The sequence below is a fragment of the Cryptococcus depauperatus genome, chromosome 7, assembly GCF_001720195.1.
Source record: "Cryptococcus depauperatus CBS 7841 chromosome 7, complete sequence".
In the NCBI taxonomy this organism is placed as follows: Eukaryota; Fungi; Basidiomycota; class Tremellomycetes; order Tremellales; family Cryptococcaceae; genus Cryptococcus; species Cryptococcus depauperatus.
Window position 1 is genome coordinate 1,449,986 of NC_089474.1, and position 24,245 is coordinate 1,474,230.

At 45.6% G+C, this 24,245-nt stretch overlaps 8 protein-coding genes across 8 annotated transcripts; 7 read left to right on the plus strand and 1 right to left on the minus strand.

Annotated features, from left to right (window-relative positions):
* Positions 1 to 109: 109 nt before the first annotated feature.
* L203_105894 (uncharacterized protein) lies at positions 110 to 2,194 on the plus strand (the record flags this gene model as incomplete). The annotated part of the gene is made up of 12 exons (XM_066215255.1): positions 110 to 376; positions 431 to 532; positions 595 to 632; positions 694 to 710; positions 764 to 863; positions 912 to 918; positions 987 to 1,100; positions 1,161 to 1,310; positions 1,367 to 1,496; positions 1,552 to 1,671; positions 1,733 to 1,924; positions 1,980 to 2,194. 12 exons carry the CDS (start codon positions 110 to 112, stop codon positions 2,192 to 2,194), a joined length of 1,452 nt encoding a protein of 483 aa, XP_066071352.1.
* Positions 2,195 to 3,347: 1,153 nt separating this feature from the next.
* On the plus strand, positions 3,348 to 4,487 carry L203_105895 (uncharacterized protein; the record flags this gene model as incomplete). Its single annotated transcript, XM_066215256.1, has 5 exons — positions 3,348 to 3,438; positions 3,500 to 3,685; positions 3,749 to 4,152; positions 4,212 to 4,424; positions 4,476 to 4,487. The coding sequence occupies 5 exons, from the start codon at positions 3,348 to 3,350 to the stop codon at positions 4,485 to 4,487; spliced, it is 906 nt and encodes a 301-aa protein (XP_066071353.1).
* Positions 4,488 to 6,479: 1,992 nt separating this feature from the next.
* Positions 6,480 to 6,916, plus strand: L203_105896 (uncharacterized protein; the record flags this gene model as incomplete). The annotated part of the gene is made up of 3 exons (XM_066215257.1): positions 6,480 to 6,642; positions 6,696 to 6,783; positions 6,859 to 6,916. 3 exons carry the CDS (start codon positions 6,480 to 6,482, stop codon positions 6,914 to 6,916), a joined length of 309 nt encoding a protein of 102 aa, XP_066071354.1.
* Positions 6,917 to 8,176: 1,260 nt separating this feature from the next.
* L203_105897 (uncharacterized protein) lies at positions 8,177 to 9,099 on the plus strand (the record flags this gene model as incomplete). Its single annotated transcript, XM_066215258.1, has 2 exons — positions 8,177 to 8,957; positions 9,050 to 9,099. 2 exons carry the CDS (start codon positions 8,177 to 8,179, stop codon positions 9,097 to 9,099), a joined length of 831 nt encoding a protein of 276 aa, XP_066071355.1.
* Positions 9,100 to 10,982: 1,883 nt separating this feature from the next.
* Positions 10,983 to 11,557, plus strand: L203_105898 (uncharacterized protein; the record flags this gene model as incomplete). Its single annotated transcript, XM_066215259.1, has 6 exons — positions 10,983 to 10,989; positions 11,046 to 11,114; positions 11,174 to 11,292; positions 11,359 to 11,412; positions 11,460 to 11,466; positions 11,550 to 11,557. 6 exons carry the CDS (start codon positions 10,983 to 10,985, stop codon positions 11,555 to 11,557), a joined length of 264 nt encoding a protein of 87 aa, XP_066071356.1.
* Positions 11,558 to 15,355: 3,798 nt separating this feature from the next.
* Positions 15,356 to 16,885, minus strand: L203_105899 (uncharacterized protein; the record flags this gene model as incomplete). The annotated part of the gene is made up of 2 exons (XM_066215260.1): positions 15,356 to 15,919; positions 15,962 to 16,885. 2 exons carry the CDS (start codon positions 16,883 to 16,885, stop codon positions 15,356 to 15,358), a joined length of 1,488 nt encoding a protein of 495 aa, XP_066071357.1.
* Positions 16,886 to 18,265: 1,380 nt separating this feature from the next.
* L203_105900 (uncharacterized protein) lies at positions 18,266 to 19,423 on the plus strand (the record flags this gene model as incomplete). The annotated part of the gene is made up of 7 exons (XM_066215261.1): positions 18,266 to 18,569; positions 18,629 to 18,747; positions 18,814 to 18,921; positions 19,004 to 19,032; positions 19,103 to 19,120; positions 19,235 to 19,256; positions 19,301 to 19,423. The coding sequence occupies 7 exons, from the start codon at positions 18,266 to 18,268 to the stop codon at positions 19,421 to 19,423; spliced, it is 723 nt and encodes a 240-aa protein (XP_066071358.1).
* A 981-nt stretch (positions 19,424 to 20,404) lies between these two features.
* On the plus strand, positions 20,405 to 21,648 carry L203_105901 (uncharacterized protein; the record flags this gene model as incomplete). Its single annotated transcript, XM_066215262.1, has 3 exons — positions 20,405 to 20,793; positions 20,974 to 21,510; positions 21,579 to 21,648. The coding sequence occupies 3 exons, from the start codon at positions 20,405 to 20,407 to the stop codon at positions 21,646 to 21,648; spliced, it is 996 nt and encodes a 331-aa protein (XP_066071359.1).
* Between the last annotated feature and the right edge of the window lie 2,597 nt (positions 21,649 to 24,245).

Consider the following 24,245-nt stretch of genomic DNA (forward strand, 5'->3'; position numbering starts at 1 on the left):
ACTTTGTAGTTAATATAAATTCATGCAATATATACATCCCCTAAGGCCATCTATCTTTGTTACTCCTGCCATCGTCCAATCGACCAAACCAACACTAACTGTCAGCAACATGGCGACGCTCACAGCCGTTGAGCTACTCACTATGGACAGCGTGGCTCTCCAGGAGCGCCTTACCGCTGGACTACTGTCGAGCGTTGATCTGGTAAAACAATGTCTGCAACAAATCGAAACCCACGACCGTCGCGGCTTGAAATTAAATGCAATGATCTCTATCGTGCCTTATCAAACACTCATGACAAGGTCAAAACAGCTTGATCAGGAGCGTGCAGAAGATCACGTCCGAGGTCCCCTCCATGGCATTCCAATGCTTGTCAAGGTTGGTGAAATTGGCCGAGTCAATTAACACACACATTGGTCTCATCGGATGCAGGACGCAATCTCTACACGGGCCAGTCTCGGTGTCCCTACAACGTTGGGAAGCTACGCGTTCCAGAATTCATTCCCGCAGAGTAATTCCAAGGTTATAGAGAAGGTACGTACGACTGAAGATGCGCAAAGACTCTGCTAACATATAACTTCAACTGCAACTTGAAGAAATGGGTGTCATTGTTCTGGGCAAAACAAATCTTAATGTAAGACCACAGACTATGCTTCCGAATCTCGGACTCCATTAGCTAATTGACTCATACGCAGGAGTTGGTTGGATCAAAGTCAGTTGGATGATGAAATACATGTTTTTATACATTCTGACCTTGTTTTGCAGAGGTGACTGTCCTAACCCCAACGGCTGGTCAGCACTTGGCGGGCAGACCAACAGCGCCTACATGGTGCGGGAGCCCAACCAGATCAAATTTGGCCAACATGTAAGTCTGCCGCCCAGCAAGTGAGTAACGTTGAGCTGACATTTCTAGGACCCCTGTGGGTCCTCGACGGGTTCCGCGGTTGGTGTCTCTGCAGGCTATGCTCCGATCGCCCTTGGCACTGAGTCTTATGGTTCGATTGTAATGCCAGCTACTCGTGCAGCTCTCTATGCCTTGAAACCAGCCCTTGATTCTACCGAGATGGACGGAATCGCGAGGACATCAAAGAACAAAGACGTCGTAGGAGCTTTGGCAAGATCCCCACATGATGTTGCTGTGATCACTGAAGCATTGCTGAAGCCACAGTATCGCGAACGGATCTCAAAGGGACATCTCACAGACTTCTTGACTAAATCTTTCAAAGGTTTGCGCATCGGCTTCTTGGATCCTCGTGTGTGGAAATATCCCAGCGATACCGCCAACACACCAGAAGATATGGTCATAGAAATGGCAAATTTCTTCTCCGTAACCCTACTTTCGAGTCAACTCTGACTAATACTTTGTAGCGTGAGACCCTTGAGGCAGTGATCAGCAAGATTGGTAGCGAGGAAGACGTTCATGTTGAATACCCTGTTTCGATCCCGATGATCAGCGATCTGAACGTCGAAGGCAAGCCTTCTTTGGGAATAATATTATGTGAGCTTCCTTTTTGCAGGGGCAGACTGTTATAGCTAACACCAGTCAACCCAAGCATATGAGGCAAAGCAAGCGTTCGAGGACTGGTTCCGTGAAGCTGAGGTGGACGGTATCAAAACGCTCGAAGATCTGATCAAATTCAACGAAGACCACGCGTCCATCGAGTTCGACACAGGTATGGTGGCAACTGTCAAGCTAAAGCTACACGACAGCAAATAACTAACCATTGTGTCTAGAGCATCCTGATCAAGGCCAGCTGCTTAGGGCTTCGAGGAACCCTCCTTCCAAAGAGCTATACGAAAAAGCAGTTTTTCATTCACGCAACGTGGCTAAGGACCAAGGCATTGGCAAACTTTTCATAGAGAAGAACCTTGACCTTTTAGCATATTCGATGGACGCCCTGGTTCACAACATTGCTGCTGCTGCAGGTGAGCCAACCATTGAGTTGGCAATAACAACGATTGTAGCTGACATCAGCATTAGGATACCCCATTGCGACTGTACCCCTTGGGCTCACGAGCGATGGACGTCCTATGGGCATGGGAATTATGGCGCAGAGCGGCAAGGAGGGTCTAATGTTGCAGTTCATGAGCGCAATGGAAGCCCATTTTCCACCGAGAGAGAGATCCCGAAACGCTTGCTTAAACAGCAGCCAGTGTCAGGAGGGGTCAATGAGACGACCGAAGGAGATAAGATAGATAGAATGAGAATAGATAAAAAAATGGATGTCTCGGGCTTGGATACTATCGGTGGGTGGCTTAGATAGAATAGAGATGGTGTAGACAATATGTGTAAGGTAGAGTGCAAGGGTATTGGTATATGGTACAACTCTAAGGGAAAAGCTATGAAGAGGTTCTATATTATATGTCTATGCTGAAGCTGTACAAGGAATGAAGCAAACAACGAAGTAAACCAACATAGTAAAATAACAAAGTGAATCTGACAGGGAAAACATTAGTTTTGTGCATAGATAAAGGAAGTCATGACTTATTATTCATGACAGGAGCTCCCTCTCTAAGAACGAAGTCCTCTGAGCCTTTTTCCTTATGGCTTGGTTAGTTCTTGTTAAAGATCAGTAGAACGTCTTCTGTTAGTAGCGCGTCTTCTGTTAGTAGTAGTAGTCTTCTTAGTCGGGAAGTGGTAATGAGAGTTCTTGTTTTCTTTTTGAAATTTCTTGAAGGCGGATGTTAGGTGAATTTCGTCCCACGGTTCCCATTAGTTGTGTTCGAGGGTGAAGTCTTTCATCCGTACTAGATATCAGTATTTGTTTGATGTTGCATTAATGCGAGAGTCGAGTATTCGGTCCACGAGCCATCATTGTTCATCACATGCCTATTGAAGTCCAAGACGAACGCGGACTAAAGACTGTGGATTTGTATCACGTGACTTATTTGTTTATATCTTTATCGTTATTCGTTTATTGTTATAGCCTTTCTATTGTTACATCTCTTAGTGTTATTACTTTTCATAACGAAAGAGGCTCTCGTATATATATCGAGAATTCTTGGGAACTATCGCATTCTTCTTCTAGTGATGTATTATATATCAACCTTGTAAAACAACTATTCACACATATACACCTCTTTACCTATATCTCTACTAATAGAGGAAAGCCGGAGACACGCACACAACCAATACTCACTCATCCTCACCCAATTACCTAACAGAGATGTCCGAATGTCCGTGATTCATCACATTATGCAGCTACTGATGACCAGCAAGCCCGTCATTGCGGCGAATTGTGCTCCGCTCGATCCTCACTCTCACCATCGTCACATTCATTTTTGCTCTTTGCCTATAAAATGCTCTCTCCAATGACAATCCCAACTATCACTTCCTGGTTTATTCACAATGTACTTTTCCCAAGCCACCATCGCTTTCGTTGTCGCTGCCGGCCTCGTCGCTGCAGCTCCTGTCAAGAAGCGTGATGCTATCAATGACGGTCAGTGCCGCTCGTCACAATCGGCCGCGGATGTAGCGCTGTACTGACTTGCAAACTTCAGGCGTTATTCTCAACTATGCTCTGACCCTGGAGCACCTCGAGGACAAGTTCTACCGCGACGGTCTTGCCAAGTTTTCCGAGAAGGACTTTGCAGATGCTGGCTTCGATGCCACGTTCTATGCCAACCTCAAGGAGGTCTCCAAGGACGAGACGGCCCACGTTAGCTTCCTCACGACTGCTCTGAACGGTATGCTGCGTCTTTGACTTACGTGTATCGAATGATATATATGGTGCTAATGTGTCTAATCAGCCGCTGGTGTCACTCCCGTTGCCGAGTGCACGTACAACTTTGGCGTGACCGATGTGAACAGCTTTGTTGCTACTGCGTCTGTCCTCGAGGGCGTTGGTGTTTCCGCCTACCTAGGTGCGGCTGCCGATATCATGAACAAAGATTACCTCACTGCGGCCGGTTCTATCCTTACCGTCGAGGCTCGTCACTCGTCGTACTTGAGAGCTTCCAAGAAGCAGTCTCCCTTCCCTCAAGCTTTCGACGCCCCGTTGGGCTACAGCGAAGTATATTCTTTGGCTTCGCAGTTCATCCAGTCTTGCCCAGAGAGCAACCCTGCTCTGCCTGTTAAGGCTTTCCCCGCCGTAACTGTGGACCCCAAGTCTGGAACCCCCAAGACTGGCAGCACTGTCACTCTGTTGACCTCCGTAAGTGGCAATGACCGACGTCTACCCACACCTACATGCAGCGGCTAATACTATCATAGGGCTACACCTCGAAGGATGGCAACAGTGACGCCCCGGTGTACGCTGCCTTCATCTCTGTCACCGGCCCTACCTTTGTCGAGGCTACTGCTGTTGATGGAGGCTTTTCCGTCATGATCCCCGAGGGCTTTGCCGGTCAGACGTACGCTGTCTTGACGGGCTGCAACGATACCGTCTCTGACGACACCATTGGCGCTGGTCCTGCCTTGATCGAGGTATGCGGCTCTCACCCAAGTTCTTGCAGTACGCGTGCTAACAGTGACCAGATTTCGAGCTAAATAGTGTATCAAACTACGTAATCAACTCCTGCTTCAGTCTATGGTGTGTTGCTTTCGACTTTGTTTGGGTTCTTGCCATTGTACTCATGCTTGTACGTGATTTCGTACTTTTCTTCGTCGTAGTCTGACTCATTTGCCCGTAGGGATTATTTCCATTTCTATTTTTACGTCTATCTTAACTGTGATTTTATATTTTATCAGCCCTACATATTCTCCTATTAATCTTGTGAACATTCTCAAAATATAGTAAAATCAATGCATTCCCCTGATTAGGCATCCAAGTCACCTGCATGTCTATCTATTATTCCCTGCTCGAACACGCCGCCTCATAGATTCTTGATTGTACCTCCGGTTTCTGATAAACCTGTTGCAGATCCGACTCCAGTTGGATCTATAGGTCAGGTGTCCTCGACACCGACAGTTGACGTGACAATGTTACGCTCACGGTAATCTCCAAGTCAAATGCAACCTTCTTCCGATTTCCGATGGAGCACTGAAAGGCTGACTTCCTGGGGTTTATGCTCTCTTTGTAAGCCGACTGGAGGTCCTTATAGAGTGTTTCATGCTGGCCAAACGTTGCATACACGTTCCTGGTTTTCAGCGTTTCATCCAGTGTCTGTATTTTCGGAATAAGAAATCGCGTTCGCATTGTGCACAGGATATGTAGAAGCGGAAACCTGTTGAAGAATGAGTGATGGAATAAGCGCAGAGCACATTGTGGATAGGCACGCGAACGGATGGCACGCCTAATTACGTAGCTCGTAGTTTAGTGCTCCAAAGAAATTCTCATTACCGTTTTATATACTCTCATCTACATGCTATATATAAACAGGATCAAATCATTGACTCGTCCTCAAAAAACCCTTTGACTGGCAAACACCCACCCTTCTCTAATCCCCTTTTCAGCTTCTCTTTCTTTCTCAGTGTCTACATCGATTCCAAGCTCAGCCTTCAATCATCTGACTGCTTCAATGGCGACGAGCCAAAATGAGAGACTGTCTCTGCTAGAAAAAACAATCTCGGTGCTTGCTTGTGGATCTCTTACACTTAGCAGCCAACTGAATTCTTCCTCATACGACGTCAGTTATTTCTTCTGGTTTTGACACTATGCAATGCCTACTAAAACGGACTGCATGCTAACCGAAAAGTCAGGTTGTCACTTCAGCATAAAACCATGTGGCACTCTTTCATGACCTCTCCACTTCTAATCACTTGTCCCTGTTGCCGACGTCAATATGTTGACTATGCTTGCGGTGCTGCTGCTATTGGCTTCAAGTACCATAGTCCAATTCTTCAACGCAGTTGGGCCCATCACTTCAACCAATCACAGCACCTTCTGCCTCCAGCATAGTAGAACGTTTTCTTTCCAACTTGATGGTTTGATCGTTGCCCACGTAGACGGTACGTCAAAAGGGATGCCACTCCTGATAGTTATGGTTCTCACAATGGCGTTCTCAGGTGCATTTAGCTGAAGCTTTGACTTTCCAAGATGTCAATGACTTTCCCTTCTACTCTACCAACGGCAAAGGAGCCATCAACGGGCAAGGCTGGGTACATAGGTCCCACGCGGGCTATGAAGGTGAAAGTCGAATAGTTCGCTTCACCGAGTGCAATAACTTCGGCTTGTACGACATTTTGCCCATCGATTTGCCATCGTTCTACCTGGCTGTGGTTCACGTATGTGATAAAAATGGACTTTGAAAATCATCATTAATCTTTGACGTTTGGTTTCATATGTTAACCCACACGTCAATGCCATCAATCACATCTTGCCATGAAAATAGCAATAAATAAAATTCAAGTGCTCGAACGAAAAGGTTACAACAATGCAATCGGAGTTGCATTATTATCTATCGGCTATATTCCATGTCGTAATCCAGGGTTATGACATTTCGCCCTTCGGCGAAGCTTGATCAGAGACTTTTAGGACCGTTTAAAATTATTAGCACGACACCATCACCACTAGCTTTCAAGTTAGACCTTCCAGCATCAATGGGGATACATCCCGTATTCCATGTCAGCTTACTCGAGCCTGTACGACCAGGTCACGAGTCTCAAACTCAAGATACGCCGCTGCCCATCGAAGTTCAAGACGAACAGTGGTGGCTGGTAGATAGGATCCTCGACTCTCGCCTCAACACAGAGTCAAATAATTGTGAGTACCTGGTGCAGTGGAAAGACTTGTCGAGTGAACACAATTCGTGGGAGCCTTGGGAGGAAATCCACCTTACTACCACCTTCAAGAAATTCCAGAAAGAAAACAAAAACTCTCATCACCACTTTCCAACGAGGAAACGTAAGTCAAGAAAGTACTAAATAACCAAACTGTCACGAATGGATTGGTTGTTAGGCCTCGGTTAATGCTGGATAGCTTTACCGAGGTGGACGATGAATTGGCTATTGGTGTAGCCAGAAGTCGAAGTGAATAAAGAGTTATAACAGTTACTCCGAACGATGAGTGTGTATGTTATAGTGAATTGGATGCATAATAATAATAATAATAATAATAATAATAATAATAATAAGATCTAACATATGATTTTGGATCCTCGAAGAGGATCCCAATAATCTATCTACTATACTATATACAATGAAATAATCAAGACAACGCCCAAGCCTCGTTGATACCACGTTCTCATGTTGCGACCCTGGCTGAACGATAAGTGAAGATAGGACAGCACACGTGTAGGGTCGTAACATTGGTTGAGTTGGTTGAATTGAAGTTGATAGAGACTGGAAGGTAGATGGACATATGTATGTGTCAGGATCATGTACAAGGAAAGGATATAAGAACACAGCATACTGTGTATGCAGAGGAGTGGTATAGTTGTTTGCTCTACGTCCAGAAGCCAGGTTCTAGTTCAACCAAGATATAAGGAAGGGATTGTGGTTCATAGTTCCCCAAGGAATGAATCTTGATAGCTGTCTTCATCTGTTTGAAATAGATACTCCTAGATAATCCACTCGTCCCAAGGACTCCCAGACCAAGGCCAAGAACAACCTCACTCCTGACAGTATGTCCCTGCCTTTGCAATATTGGAAGATGAAGAGGTAAGAATAAGAATTAAAGGTTGAAGTATGCTTGGACGTATGATACATAACTGGAGAGAGGATTATAGGTAAGTACCTAGTGTATATATGTAAGATGGAAACAGAGAACTGCGAAAGTGCAAATGAAGACCGGATATCCAGTACCACGGCGGAAATGACTAAGTAGAAATAAAGTAAGAGCGGACATTGATCCGATGTCCGTATTCATCACAAGTACTGGCAGCGCTGAAACAACTACGCCAGGTGGCACAGCCGTTCAGACAGATTTCTTCAGCCATTTCCTTTGACATTCGCTAGCAGCTTCCTTTTCTCTGCGTCAGCGGGCTAGCTCAGAGGCACTGCCGACATGGACACAATGGATATCGCAGTGAATCACTGTCTAGTCTGTCCATCCTATCAAATATAACATTGTATACCTCACAATAGGTACTCATCGCAAGTCTACTTTCTCTCGACTACGGGATTATTGTTTCAACAATCTCTTCCTTCAGAGACGACTCACCAGCACGCTTCTGAGCCAACATGCCTTCCAGATATGCCGGCGCACACAAATCACCAGACGGGCCTGGTGATGCGCGCCTACTGCCCTGCAAGTCGTAGAGGATCAAGACCTAGTTGGTGAACTAACCGGAAAGGTCATGTTGATCGCGGGCTGCTCTTCTGGCATTGGATTCGAAACAGCCAAGGCGCTTGTTACTACTGGTGCCACGTTGTATCTTACGGCACGAAACCTCTCAGCCGCTGAAACGGCTCTTGGAAGCATTCTGAAGCCCGGCCAAGTTGAACTCATCGAAATGGACCTTAGCTCTTTAGCTAGCGTCAAGTCAGCGGCCGAGGCATTCGTTAAGAAGAGCTCACAGCTGAACGTCCTCATCTGCAACGCCGGCGTAATGGCTATACCGAATCTTACCAGAACCGCGGATGGCTTCGAAACACACTTTGGAGTCAACCATCTTGCACACTTCTTGCTCTTTCAGCTGCTGAAGGAGAATCTGCTATCCTCAACCTGCCCGGCTTTCAATTCTCGTGTTGTTGTAGTATCCAGCAGCGGTCATCGTGGCGGCGGCATCCGAGGTGACGATTATAACTACATGAAACGGCCGCATGAGTACGATCTCTGGGCGTCTTATTCCCAGAGCAAGACAGCAAACATATACATGGCCAATGATATAGAGCGTCGCTATGGCGCGCAGGGTCTACATGCGCAGTCATTAATGCCAGGAGCAATCACTTCTGGTATCCAGAGAAACCTTCCCAGGGAAGAGTCAGCCGAGTTTGCTCGTGAAAATCGAAAAATAATGAAGAGTCCGGAGCAAGGTGCTGCGACTACAGTGTTGGCGGCGATCGGGAAGGAACTGGAAAATGTGGGCGGAGTGTATCTGGAAAACTGTGAAGTGGCAGGCCTGCACGCTAATGACCGTGAGTACGACCATGTACCTGATAAGCCGGGCTATGCCGAACATGCTTTCAATGAGGAGAAGGAACAGCAGCTTCGGGCTGATTCTTTGAAGATGGTTCATGCTTTCTTGTAGGCTACCATGCCACGAGTGGTGTTATGTGAGAAATAAGATACAATGATCAATTTATTGAGTTACAGGTGTATGTCCCAGGCCACTGGTTTTGTTGTCAGCATTCTAAATGGCAAAGAGAAAACCAGTACTACTATATATATACAATAGGAATATCGAGAACAATGGTTGTGTCCATATCAATAAGGATAATATTATACAGCATCACGTGATCTTGTTACCAAATTGTATCTCTGGATTCCAACACTCCCTTGGTCCAATCTCCTTATTTCTTCTCTTTCGTTTTTCTTTCCATTCCTAATAGTCCACACAACTTCTCATATACATGTCTCGGTAAGCTCTTCGTCAGAATGTCCGCCTTGTTCTCCGTAGATGGTACGTGAGCCAACTCGATTGTTTTGTCCTCAACCTTCTCTCTCACAAAGTGATGTCACATGTCAATGTGTTTGGCTTGTCGTGGTTCACCGGGTTCTCTGCCAAGACAATCGTACCTGCATTGTCATTCATGAGTGGGAGTGGTTCGTTGCCGAGTCCTAGCTTGAAATCGTCCAGAAGTCTTCTCAGCCATACAGCCTGTCTTGTAGCATCCGCTGATGCCATATACTCAGCTTCTGTTGTAGACAATACCACTGTTGGCTGTCGTCTTGATCTCCATGCAACGACTCCGCCGCATACTTTGAAGACATACCCTATGGTGGATTCCCTCGTGTCCAGGTAAGTTCTGATAAGTGTCTGTTTCGAATAAGTGTGAGGTAACGGCTCGAGGAGATGCGAAAGTTCGCTGGGAGTAACTATTGGTGATAGGGTGAGTGACGCATCCTAGCTGCCATAGGGAGAAGCTGGAAGATGAAATGAAGTCAAACTAAAAGAAGGCAAGAAAGATTGTAAGCGAATAGAAAAAATCAAAATCAAACCCAAAAACAGCTTGTTCAGCCTCAATTAAGCTGTAATAGACCCAAAAGCTTCATGTGATAATGGTGGAGTATAGGTATTTGTGGTTGATAGAATGATATAATGTTGCCTGATGCTGTTCTCTCAATACTACTTCTCTTGTCGTTATTTGCGCTGGTTCCGTGTACACTCTTGTTCTCTTTGATTGCATTCATAACAGTCGCTCCCATCCACGCACTTGTGCTGTTCGTCGTCGGTTGAACAAGACGTTTCCTTGGATGATGGTCGCTCAGCAGCCATGCGCTATAGTAATACTATCCTGGAACCGGTCTCATCTTGGGTGAGCTGCTCTTGTGCCTAGTGTCTCAGTGTTGTAACAACGCTTGTCGATTCACAGCATGCCATCCAATCTGCAGTATCCGATACTTTATCTTGTGGCAGTTTAGCCATGCTTCAGCAGTCGAACCATCGATGGATGATGGCAAGTGAAGAACGAGTTGTGTTTTCACTTTTATGGCATAAGTTACAAAAGTGCCACAGAAGCCGGCGTTTTCCTTACACAAGTTTCGCCAATTTCCCGGCCGGCCAAGTTCCAAGAGTGAAGGACTGATGGAGATACACTGTAACTCCATTGCACTATTCCGCTTTCCGTTAAAGAATAAGTTTTGTAGATACAATAGATGCAGTATTGTAACAAAACGACTAGTTCTCAAGGAAATCAAGTATCTACAATAGAATCACATCTATATTGCCAGCTTGTCAGCGCATAAGGCACCTGGGCGAACATACTCTAAGCTATAAAAGAACAGTCAGCAACCATCAACACTTTCAGTCACTCAGCTCTCGACGATGTCGTCCAGCTCCTTGGCTAACTCCCCTACGTCAAGCACGACATTTTATCCACTTGCAAAAACCTATTGGCGACACTCTTCTAGCTCACTTGTAATTCGTTCTGATCATGACACACGTATCGCGAGTTTCCCTCTCGAATTCATTCGTCAAGGAGGCGACAACACCTGGTCATATGTCCTGTATGTAGTCCGCCAGCTCGTCGTGCTGGAGCCAGGCCAACTAGGCCAACTACAAGACGAAAACGGTGCCGCGCTTGACTTGAACGAAGCTCCCGAGGCAGGAACTTTCCGCTTCCATATCGAAGGTAGGGGCTGTGTTTTAGCGTCAATACCAATGCTAACAGTCTACCTATCGTATGCATAGGTTCCCAGTCGGATGTTACCTTCTCAACTGGCCCAGAGTACTTTTCTCGTTTCAAAGCACCAAATCCCGTTGGTAGTATATCCACCCGGTCAGACTCTAAGCGATCCAGCATCAATCAAGTGCGTTTTGTCTTTCATGTTCTGATATCGCCTTTGCTGGTATGCGTATATTGACGAAAATGTTAGTCCAGTTTTCGTGCTTTACTGCTAGCTCGAGACGGTTGTTGTCTCATCTCTGGGGTCGACCATGAGTTGTGCACTTCTGCACACATAGTACCATATAGTAGGCCAGACGTATGTGATTCTCTGAGACAGACTATCGTTGACCCAAACTCTCTCCGTATCTCTGAACAGGCGGTCACTGACAGCTCTTGTAGCTTTATGAGCGATTCTATGAAGACTTGGGAGCAATGTTCCTCCCCTCATCTGGCTTGGTTCTTCGTGATGATCTACATCACGCATTTGACAGGCTAATGTTATCCTTTTACGAGAAGGTTAGTGAATTTTTCAATTGATTCTGGGATTCGTCATCATCTGTGCAGTCATTTCATATATAGTCTTTTTGTGGGAACGTGGAGAAAAATCTGCGCTGACGCTGGCTGGACAGGATGGGTTTCTGTTTGTTCACTTTTTTTCACTCTCGCATTCGGATGCTGCTAAATGGCACGGCAAGATGATTTCACCCGACTTCTTCCGCGGGGATCCAACTAAACGACCGGATCCAATACTTCTACATTGGCACTACAACCAATGTGTCAAAGCTCGTATGAGGGGATTCTCTGTTGGTATGTTGTAAGGTATTAGATCTTGGAATTGTCAGAAGTAGGTGTCAGACCACTCAACATGTGTATTAGGTTGAAGTTGGTGACTAACGGATATTGAATGGTTGGAGGACAAGGATATATAAAGAGCAGATTCATTTCATAGATTCTCTAGGGAATGAATATTAATTAGCTGTCCAACTATTAAGTTAGTAATATCAGTAACATCGTCCCAAGGAATTCTAGTACACCCATCCAAGTCCTGACAGGGATGTCGTGACTTATCATTCTTGACATGCATTCATTACATTGAAGAATGATGAGTGGAGAGGTATACAGCTGTAAGTGCTGAGCCGTATAGGACGCTTATGGAGGCGCTGCGGCGATCTCGGCTGTGTTGTGTAGTTTGTTGCAGGTCTAGCTCTGACCATTATATTATTCGACCCGGAGCACAAGCGTTCCCTAGCAGTAGCAGAGGATATATAAGGAGGAATGTTATAATCCATCTTTTCTTCAGACAGTTATTTCTATGTATCGACCAGTGCTGGATTTGCTATTCTCTGAACTTCAATTGACAAAGCTATACCAGATGTAATCTGCTATACCTAGAATAGAAGCAACAAACGCAGTGTGGCACTAAGTGCTTTCAGCAGCACATTGTGGATAGGCACGCGAATAATTGGCGCGCCTACTTGTAAACCTCATAGTTTATTGCTTCAGAAAAATTTTCATTGTCTTTTTTATATATACACGGGATCAAATCATTCACACCTTCTTACAGAACTCTTTGATTGGCAAACATCCTCCTTTTTCTAGTCCCCTTTTCAGCTTCTCTTTCTTTCTCATTGTCTACATCGATTCCAAGCTCGCCTGTCCATGGATCTCTTACACTCAGCAGTCAGACGAGTCCATCTCTATACGCCGTCAGTCATTTCTTCGGGGTTTGGCGCCATGTGATGCCTACTAAAATGGACTGTATGCTAACCGAAAAATTAGATTATCACTTCAGCTCAAAATCCATGTGACACTCCTTCGTGACCTCTCCTCTGCTAGTTACTTGTTCTTGTTGCCAACGCCAATATGTTGACGATACTTGCGGCGCTGCTACTGTTGGCTTCTAATGCCATGGCCCAATTCTTCAACGCAGCTGGGCGTATCGCTTTGACCAATCATCACTGCATATGCAATGTGTTGGACCATGACGCAAAGGTTGGTCTACGTTGCCTTGCAAGTGTCAATTGACTGACATGGTATGACGCGCATAGGATGACAACACGACAGACATAACCCCCGCTCTAACTCGAACCTATCGGAAATGTGTTCGTGCTAATACCCCTGGCGACATCATATTCTTCCCGAAGACGCTTGTGAGAACAAGAGCACTTTCTATTTCAAGCATAGTAGAACGTTTTCTTTCCAGCTTGATGGCTTGGTCATTGCCTACGTAGATGGTAAGTCACTGGAGATGCTACTCCTGATAATCATGGTTCTAACGACGGCTTCTCAAGTGCATTTAGCTGAAGCTATTTGGCCTTCCAAGTTGTCAATGGCTCTTCCTTCTACTCCAGCAACGGCAAAGGAGCCATCAACGGGCAAGGCTGGGCACATAGGACCCGCGCTGGTTATGAAGGTGAAAGTCGAATGGTTCGCTTCGCCAAGTGCAGCAATTTCGGCTTGTACGACATTCTTTGTCATGAAAATACCAATAATTAAAATTATGCCCACGCGCCAAAAGGTCACAATAATGCAATCAGAGTAACATTATTATTTATTGGCTATATTCCATGTCATAATCCTGGATTATGACACCTATTATATTGGAAACAGACGCCTCAGACTATGTCATAGCAGGTATTCTGTCTCATCCGGACGATCAGAACCGGCTCCATCCTATCGCCTACTACTCTCGAAAATTTATACCGGCTGAATTAAACTACGAAACTTACGACAAAGAGATGCTCGCGATCGTAGAAGCATTTAAACACTGGCGGGCTTATTTGGAAGGATCAAAAGAAATCACGGTCTACACAGATCATAAGAACCTTGAGTACTTCACAACCTCCAAAGTGCTAAATCGTCGTCAGGCTCGCTGGGCAGAAATGCTGGCTAATTTCGACTTCAAAATCATCTACCGTTCTGGCACTCAGATGGGCAAACCAGATGCCTTGACGAGACGTCAAGACCTTCAGGGGGGACTAGAGCTGCTGAGGCACCTGTTACAGTTCCACTGTAACTCCTACGGACATGGAGGGATGTCCGACGGTGGAGAGTGGTGTATATAGTTAATTTACATTGTAACTTAGTTCTTTTCTTTATATTTCTATCAATACATGTCCAGGAGTACCACCTCTAGGCCTGTTATTAGGTATAAACCTTGCATCAGTAGTAAACCTAGCAATAACCTAGAACCTAGAACCCAGCACCCAGAACCTAGAACCTAAGCGAGACAAGCCCTCCAACCTGCGCCGAAGACAACTGTGTGCAGGCCGTGACAGCACCTCCTAGGACACTCCTGGGGGTGAGGGGTGCATTGTTTATATAAGTTTCTAATTTGTATATTATGTATGTGGTATGTCAAGAAAAACACCAATAACGTGGTGAATAACGGACATCGGACTAATGTCCCCTTTTACTATATTTCTTATTTAATCACTTTCACCACAGTACTGGATATCTGGTCCTCATTTGTACATTTGCGGTTCTCTGTTTTCTTCTTACATATACATACTGACTACTTCATCTATAATCTTCTCTCCAGTGATGTATCATGCGTCTAAGCACACATCAACCTTTATTTCTTATTCTTATCTTTTCATCTTCCAATATTGCAAAGTCAGAAACATCCATCCATCCATCCATCCATCTCTCGTCCAAGTCATTATCAACTTCAAATCAACTAGCAACTCAATCAGCAACTCAACCATCAACTCAACCAACCCACTCATTCGTGACATACAATATGCATCCCGCATTGGATGTAAGGCAGACAGGTGTCGTCACAAAAGCTGTAATCAAAAAGTCATCGGCATGTCAATGTACATTACGTCAAGCACAATCGACCACTTGGGTGCTAAATGTGTACCACTCAATTATATTATTGGTATTATACACGCATGTAAGTACCCACGTATTGTCAATGGTACCTATTGCTCCTCGCGCATCTTGCCTCACGTATTTTGAGCAGCCTTTCCAGCTGTTGCTAAACCAGACTACGTTGATTATAAACATGAAAGCGTTATGAATGCATTACTATCACTCTTGATGAGCATTCCTAGAGCTTCTACCTGACGTGGACAGTTGTTACGAGGACGGTGAGACCACACCTATACGACAGCCCACAAGTGGAATACCCACAACTTATAGACAAAATCGACCAACCCTTCAAAGTCGTACAAGAGCACTCCCAACCAGATGCCTCCCTTTTACTCTTTCCTATATTCCTCGAATACACCATTGTCGTGCATCCAGAACAGACGATCCGGACCATCTCCCATCTTGAACTCCACTTTACAGAAACTGAGCCCTTTGTTTGGTCCCATCCATCGACCTCGCCGAGATAGATCGTTACGCGGCTGGAGCCAGGTAAACACATCATCTTCATAATGGGCGAGACAGAGCTTCTCCGAGTCAAGACCTTGGAGAGCCCAGTAGAGCTCGCCCTCTTCCACCGTCACAACAATCTTGAAGATGTGAATGTTATTCCAGTAGGTTCCGGCGTACGCCTCAAGCTCCCTCGATATGCCGTTCTGCGGCTGAAGCTCTTTCGCAAGGTCACGACACCATGCCAGATTCGCCGCTGCTGACATCTTGCCCGCCGAGATGTAGTCGTTGCGCTCTCCCTCGGGAACTTCTAAGAATTCTTCCAGCACGAGTTGTCCCACCCAATCCGCAACATCGTTGAGGGCGAGCGCATTCGACAAGACGACAATCGCGCTTTCCGTGTCGGGTACTAGGATGACAATGAAAAGTGTACCGATCCAACTTCCCTAATGGAAGATAATTAAGCGTGGCGTCACGCCCTTGCCAACGATAGACATCCCATCTGGCGTTAAACCAGGGTTGGCTCCTATGTGGCCCATCCTCCCGGGAAGCTGGAGTTTTGCCCAGCCGAAACCGTACAACATTTCATTCCTCGAAGGCAGGTCCATCATTATCTGGGCAGACATCAACTGAGCGACCTGCTTCAACGGTAGCCCATCCGTTGACATCTTGCCAGTCGCCAATTGATCGTTAAAACACATCATGAGAGCCTTGTACAGTTTCATGAGATCGCTCGCACAGGATCGCATCCCTACGCTCGACGCACCAAACCAATTATCTCCAGCTTTAGCGCAGGTCATAGGTGCAGCGGTCCCGTCATCGAGTGCGTTGTAGCACTTTCCAACGCCGTCGAGGCTTGCGTCGGGAGTCTTGAAAGAGGTGCGGGTCATGCCGAGTGGATCCAGAATGCGACGCTGGACAAAGTCAAAGAAAGACTCGCCGCTCAACGACTCGATCACCTTGCCCGCCAGCTCATACGGCAGATTGTTGTACGCAAATTGACCACGGAAGGGAAGCATACGGGTTTGATTGTTGAGGTAGCGCATGGCGTCTTTTTCGCCGATGAGAATGTTGTTATCAGTGTCCATAAACAAACCATTGCCCTTTGACATGCCTGATCGATGACAGAGAAGGTCGGCGAGAGTCATGTGGTTCTGGAGAAATTTATCGTTGATATTAAGACTAGGCAGCGCGTCCTTCACCAGCATGTCCCAACGAGCCTTTTTCTTCTCGACCAGTATCCCGATGGCTGCGGAAGTGACCGCCTTGGTCATGGAGCAGACGGGGAGGATGGTCTCCTCGGTCAGCGGGAGGCGTTGCTCCACATCGCGGTATCCGTAACTCGCAAAGTAGACTGGACTCCCCTCGTGCATGATACTGAGTGAGAGGCCGGGAGTACCGCCGATGCGCATCAGCTCTTCAATTTTGGGACGAAGAGTATCCAGTCAGGAGGATAGATTCGCCATGGTGTCTGTGGTTTGACTGTGGCATGTGTCAGCTCAGCACTAGGATAGGAGGCTTCAAGGAAAGAATAGGCGTACAGAGCAAGTCAGAGGTCAGTATAGTGCACGTTGGACGAGATTGTGATTGTTATAGAAGTGAAAAGGATCGTTGTCAGAATAGAAGATGGCTAAGCGACATGCCTTTTTATATACCGTCTGTGGATTGGCACATTGACCGACTGAAGCCAAAGCTACCATGTCTTTCGACGACATCGAACAAAGTAAGCCACACTGTCGAAGTAAAGTGCGATGAATGGTGAAATAGAAATTCCTTTTTAATTCTTGATAGCTAACGGAACCATCCTATGTAAATAACAAGTCAGCGGTAATCTTTTATTAGTGCACGCAACTTTTACATTGTTACTTTACCTTTTCATTGCGCAAGACTCTGAACTACATATACAAACAGCGGTATTGTCATTACCTTTTCCCTAGTAATATATCATAAGTCTTTAAGCCTCAGGCCTTACTTCATTACTACAACTCGTTATTCGCAATCCTTCGTCTAAACTAGTTTCGCTCGTATATCCTTCTATCCTTCCTTATTAATAGTACTCAGCCAGAGACACCTCGCCCTTCTTTCTTAGGATTTCCCTCCAATTAACTCGCCCCTGACACTTTTGGAACCGGGCTCGCCTTGGGTGAGTTGCTCTTTTGTCTGATGTGTCGGTGCTGCATCATGCGCTTGTCAATCCACAACACGCCATCCCAGCATGCAGCATCCAATACTTTAGCTCGAGGCAGCTTAGCCATGCTTCAGCAGTCGAACCATCGATGGATGATGGCAAGTGAAGAACAAGTTGTGTTTTTACTTTTAAGGTATACGATATAAAAGTGCCACAGAAGCTGGCGTTTTCCGCACACAAGTTTCGCCAATCCCCAGACCAACCAAGCTCCAAGAGTGAAGGACTGATGGAGACGCAATGCAATTCTGCTGCAATACCCCGCTCTCTGCACTGAAAAGAATAAGTCTTGTAGATACAATAGATGTTAAGTGAGGTGATCTATCGCCACAGTTGATAAACCCAATATTTGATCCCGGGCACGTATTTATTAATTCTAATTTGTATCTCCGATTTCTCTTTGGTACTAATATACATGCCATATTACCTTAACAATAGATACGATATTGTAACAAAATAACCAGCTCACAAGAAAACCAAGTACCCACAATAGAATTACATCTATATTGCTAGCTCGCCAGCGCATAAAGCACCTGAGTGAAGATACTCCAAAGTATAGCGGAACAGTCAGCAGTCATCTACACTTTCAGTCACTCAGCTCTCGACGATGTCGTCCAGCTCCTCGGCTAAATCCCCTACGTCAAGAATGAAGGATTATCCACTTGCAACAAGCCTTTGGACGAACTCTAGCTCAGTTGTGATTCGTTCTGATTATGACACACGTATTGCGGTTTTCCCTCTCGATTTTATTCGCCAAGGAGGCGACAACACCTGGTCATATGTCTTATATGTAGTCCGCCAGCTCGTCGTGTTGGAACCAGACCAACTAGGCCAACTACAAGACGAAAACGGTGCCGCGCTTGACTTGAACGAAGCTCCCAAGGCAGGAACTTTCCGCTTCCATATCGAAGGTAGGGGCTGTGTTTTAGCGTCAATACCAATGCTAACAGTCTACCTGTCGCGTGCATAGGTTCTCAGTCGGACGTTACCTTCTCAACTGGCCCAGAGTACTTTTCTCGTTTCAAAGCACCAAATCCTTTTGGTAGCGTATCCACTAGATCAAACTCTAGGCGATCCAGCATCAATCAAGTGCGTTTTTGTCTTCATATTTTGAAATTGCCTTCACTAGCATGCGTATATTGACGACAACATTAGTCCAATTTCCGTTTGTTTCTTGCAGCTCGAGACGGTTGTTGTATTGTCACTGGAGAGGACTTTAGTTTATGCACGGCTGCACACATAGTGCCATGTAGTAGGCCAGACGTATGTGATCCTTTGAGACCGACTATCATTGACCCAAACTCTCTCTGTATCTCGAATGGGCGGTCACTGACAGCGCTTGTAGCTGTATGAGCAATTCTTCGAAAACGGACAGTCAGTGTTCCTCCCTTCATCTGGCTTGATTCTTCGTAATGATCTACATCACGCATTTGACATGCTGCAGTTATCCTTATACGAGAAGGTTGGTGAATTTCTTAATTGATTTGAGGATCCATCATCCTCCATGTAGCCTTTTTGTATATTGTCTTGCTTGTGGAAACGTAGAGAAGAATCCGCGCTGACGCTGATTGGACAGGATGGGTTTCTTTTTGTTCACTGTTTTTTAGTCCCGTATTCCATTTTTTCCAGATGGCATGGCAAGATGATTTCACCTGACTTCTTCCGCGGAGATCCAAGTAGACGACCGGATCCGAGACTTCTACACTGGCATTACAGCCAATGTGTCAAAGCTCGTATTAGGGGATTCTCTGTTGGAATGTTGTAAGGCATCACATGTTGGAATCAACTATTACCACTATAGCTGCAAAAAATGACATGATACCTTATGCCTTTCAGTCCTATAAAGGTTCCCGTCGATTGACAATACATGATGATGCGCCCGAGGATCACTTTGTTGAAAGTATAACGGTATCAGTAGATCAGTCTTTTCTCGAACCTTCAGCAAGAAAAAGCAATAGCCTCCTATGATGTCGTGATGGACTACTATGTCAGGACGAGATTTTGACTGATCCAATACCAGCTCCTCAACACCTTGGTCGACACGAAACATCCTTGATCATTCTGTTCTCTCTCGGGGTGTAAACAGGCTTACCAAGCTTATGCAAGGATTTACCATTGGAATAGTTCCTCAACATCCTAGATAATTCCTAATAGCTTAGTAGTCCCTCTGGCGTTTCTACACAACATTCAATTTATTTCATAGAGTTCTCTAAACTTGATTTACCGCCCAGTTTCAAAGTATATATAAAGAATCTTTGCATCTTCTTTCAAACTTTCAAGGATTTGATATCATACTTTACAACTGTTAGGCATGGCTTATGTCGTGAAACTTGATGATATGACTTTGGTATTATGAGATGGAGTATAGGTGTTACCTCCTTGCTTTAGATTTATTCTGGTGCAGGTTGAAAGATTGTTTGGTGGATATCTAGGCTAGGGTCTAGGTTCTCGATTCTCCATTCTTGGGTTTGGAATTGTCTAACAACGTGTTGTCATATAAAACACAGGCGTAGAGCGAAATACTCCAGAACTTGTATTAATATAATTATAAAGGAAAGGAGAAAACTAGGATACAATTGAATAACTTGTATATACCACTCTCCACCGTCGGACATCCCTCCATCTCCGTAGGGGTTACGGTGGACCTGTAACAAGGACAGCACACGTGTAGGGTCGTAACAGATGGCACTTTTGGAACATTTTGGATTCGGCGTGATCTCATTGCTTTTGCTTTTGCATTTCTATGATGAGTTCCATGTCTCGTTTTCGGTCACTGTACGAGTACCGTAAGCTCCTGGTTCTCGTGGTAGTGCTTCCTCTGTTCTACTGGCTCCATCGCCTGCTCTTCCTGTACTACGTCAACCTCCCACTCGCGGCGAATCCTGTGCACGTCTCCTCTTCGCGCCCGCACGTCACGATCCTCACGGTCTTCCACGAGCTCACGCCGCTCTACCTCGCAGCGCGCGCAAACCACCGGCAGTACGCAGAGACGCACGGGTACGACTACAGAGCCGTCGACCATGACTACATGAAAGACCAGCACGTGAAAGGACGGAAAACGTACAACAAAATCGCGCATCTCATCAAAGTGCTCCTGGAAGTCGCTGAAGAAAGAGGAGACCAGGACTGGGTGCTGTAAGTGATGCCAGCGCTGAACAATGGAGAGTAATGGGATGGCGAGTTATCCGCCTGACTCGATAGATGGCATATTGGATGACAAGACGGCATATTGGATGACAAGATGGCATATCCCCGCCGACCGCCGACCGCCGATATCTGTAACTCCGCGGGATGAGCTAACCAATTTCTCGACAGCTGGGCCGACGCCGACACTTTTATCGTGAATCCGGCCGTCCCTCTCGAGACTTTCCTCCCTCCCAAAGACCTTGTCTACACTCCGGCGACAGAGCCCTTCCTTCTCGCTTCATCGGACCGGAACGGGCTCAACTTGGGCGTCATGCTGATCAAAGCGAATATGTGGTCGGTCAATCTCCTCAGCCGAGTCTTGCTGGACCCTGTACTGAACTCTGGGTCGTCACATGTCATGAATGACCAGGCGAGCTTGAGTCGGATCCTCCATGACGACCCACAGGGCGTAGCACTCCATTACTGGGATACACCACAATCGTGGCTCAATAATTACCAACCGCAAGAACAGTGGGAGGGTGCCGTACAGGCACATCTGGTGAACCGCCTGAAGACTAATAAGTCGCACTTCCCATACGTCGAACGAGTCAAGATGATATACGATGAAGCGAAAGGTGACTTCAACCGGTTGAGCCAGAGACCGGAAGTACGACTTCTCAGAAATGAAGCGGCGGAGTTCTGGAAACACGCAGAAGGAGGAATTGAGCACGTGAACTTCTTATTAGAAGGATGAAAGTGAGGTCGAGCAACGGCTGACATGAAGCGAGATCAAGTGCACATGGAGTGTTACAGACTCGCGGTAGGACGAAAGGTTACAAATCGGTGCAAATTTCTCATAAGTGAAAAACCGATTTTTGTATGGGAAAAAAAGGGTTTTGAAAGTAGGAAATGCTCGGTGATTTTAGGGGGCGGGTATAACTTTTGACAGAGGCGGCTCTGGGTGGTGAGTGCAAAGCTCAAACGGTAGAGCTGGTTCTTATGTAAGTAACGGTGGTGCAAGAAAGTATGGATGCATATACGAAATAAAGAGTTGCTCACAGGGCAAAAGGACAGGTTTTGGAGGTCAGATTTTTGGCCAGGCACGAAAATGTCGCGGGTTGGATATGTTTTTGGGTTGATTTTTTGTTGGTCTCGATAAAAGATTTTGTTGTATGCGAACAAGGGTAGTTTAATAGCAGATATATATACTAGAGAAGAGTGTGAATGCAATGGTACGATTTTTGTGCATGGATGGATGGATATGCATGGAAATATGGCCACTTAGGGGGTAAGGAGAGCTTAGGGGGTGCTTAGGGGGTTATTTGACGATTAGAAAAATAGCGGGTGAAGGATTAGAAAACTGGCAGGTGAGGGATTAGAAAAATTGCAGGTGAGTGATTAGAAAAATGGTAGGTGAGTGATTAGAAAATTCGCCGGATGAATGATTGGAAACTCGCGGGTGAATTAGAAAACTCGCGGGTGAATTAGAAAACTCGCGGGTGAATTAGAAAACTCGCGGGTGAATTAGAAAACTCGCGGGTGAATTAGAAACCGGCGCTGGTATGCATATTCTCCAAGTAAAGAGCTGTCATCTATCTACTACATCACGTGATTCTTTTACTCGCTCTTCTTCATTTAATATTTTACCTTGTTCATACCTTATACATGCAATATATACACCACAAATGACATATATATAAAACTACTGATCTTTGTGAAGGTGCTCATCAAGACACGCACCAAGACATCGTTTCGTCACTTTACAAGCAAGGAAACAAAAGACGAAACAAGTATCGATTCATAAGCCGTCTACACAGTCAATGCAAGAACACAGTAAGAGTGAAAGCCAAATGGCATCTCTCAATACGCCTTGAGGGGGACTTTGCAAGGACAGAGTGAGTATGAGTAATGACTCTGGAAAAACACAGCGTACTGATGACGAGCAAGTGTCATGAATATTACCAATAATTAAGATCCACGTTCTGTACCAAAAGGTCACAATAATGCAATCTACGTTGCATTATTATTTATTGGCTGTATTCCATGTCATAATTCCAAGGTTCTGACAGCAAGGCTGTAGTGATGCTATAAAAGAAAATAACCAAACTGTTGACAAAATAAACCAGCCGCTCGGCAAAATACACATGAAAAATATAAAGCAAGATAGATACCCCAAACGGACTTACAGACGCACTCGATAGGAAAAAATGACAATGTCTTGCTGGCAAGTAGCACAACATAGCAAGGGATATACTCGAGAAAGAAAGAAATCAAGCAATAGAACAGACAGCTTTGAAACATAGATACACAAAAGGTAGTTTGCAACAGGGGCTTTTTCGTATAGATCTTTTGGCATGTTGAACGACATGGAGATGTATAAATAAGATGCTCCTAGCCATGAGGTATGCGTTGCAATTCTTTGCATTTAAATAACCCCCTAACCCATAAACGAGAAAGACAATGAGTAATACTATTCTTGGCTCCGCCCAGGCCACGGCGACTGTCAGCCCTGGTCTCAGATACGTTTTCCATACAAATGGTGATTGTTTATACGTGCCACTGGAAATAACCGTAGCCAGCTGACATCCAACGCTTGCATAGAACAAGCCGAAGACTATGTCTCGCATTGGGAAACGTCTGAGCTATTGGACAAACTCGGATTTGAATACAACGCAAGATTCAAAGTATTTAGATGTGCTAAATGCCAACTGAAGCGTTGTTCAATCAACAATGAAAACAACCACTGTACCAAGTTTGAGAATATCGTAAAGCACACGACTGGACGTTGCCATCGGGTAAAACATATACAAGCTGAGTCAGAGATTCTTGAGCAAATCAAAGCGAACCACTCACCGCATGTAGATGAGAATCCTCGGATACCAATCTTCAACGATCGATCCTTACTTCCTGCCGTGCCGGGATTAGCATTATACGATGGGTATTATTGCCGGATCTGCCATTATGGGACCAAGGGAATGAAGGTGATGAAAGCACATTGGAGAAAACATGACAAAGAACATGATTATGCGACGCATGTCATCGAGTGCAAACTACAATCCTTCTACCCATACGGAAAAAATCAGCTATACTTTGCTGTTTCCACCCCGGCGGAGAATTCCCATCCCAACCAACACTCGCTATCAAGTCTTATCACAGCCCAAGTATCGAACATGCCATCATCATCCGTCCAACAACACTTGGGGCAAGTCTCCGACGGCAGAGAGCAGAGCCCGCTCCTCATGGCATTCTCTTGGGATACCGTCTTTCAGTACCAGAAAGATGTACGGGTCCTCCATTCCCTTGTCAGTATACCCCGGTCCCATGAGGGTTAGGGGGTTAGGGGTTAGGGGTTAGGGGTTAGGGGTTAGGGGTTAGGGGTTAGGGGTTAGGGGGTTAGGGGTTAGGGGTTAGGGGTTAGGGGGTTAGGGGTTAGGGGTTAGGGGTTAGGGGTTAGGGGGTTA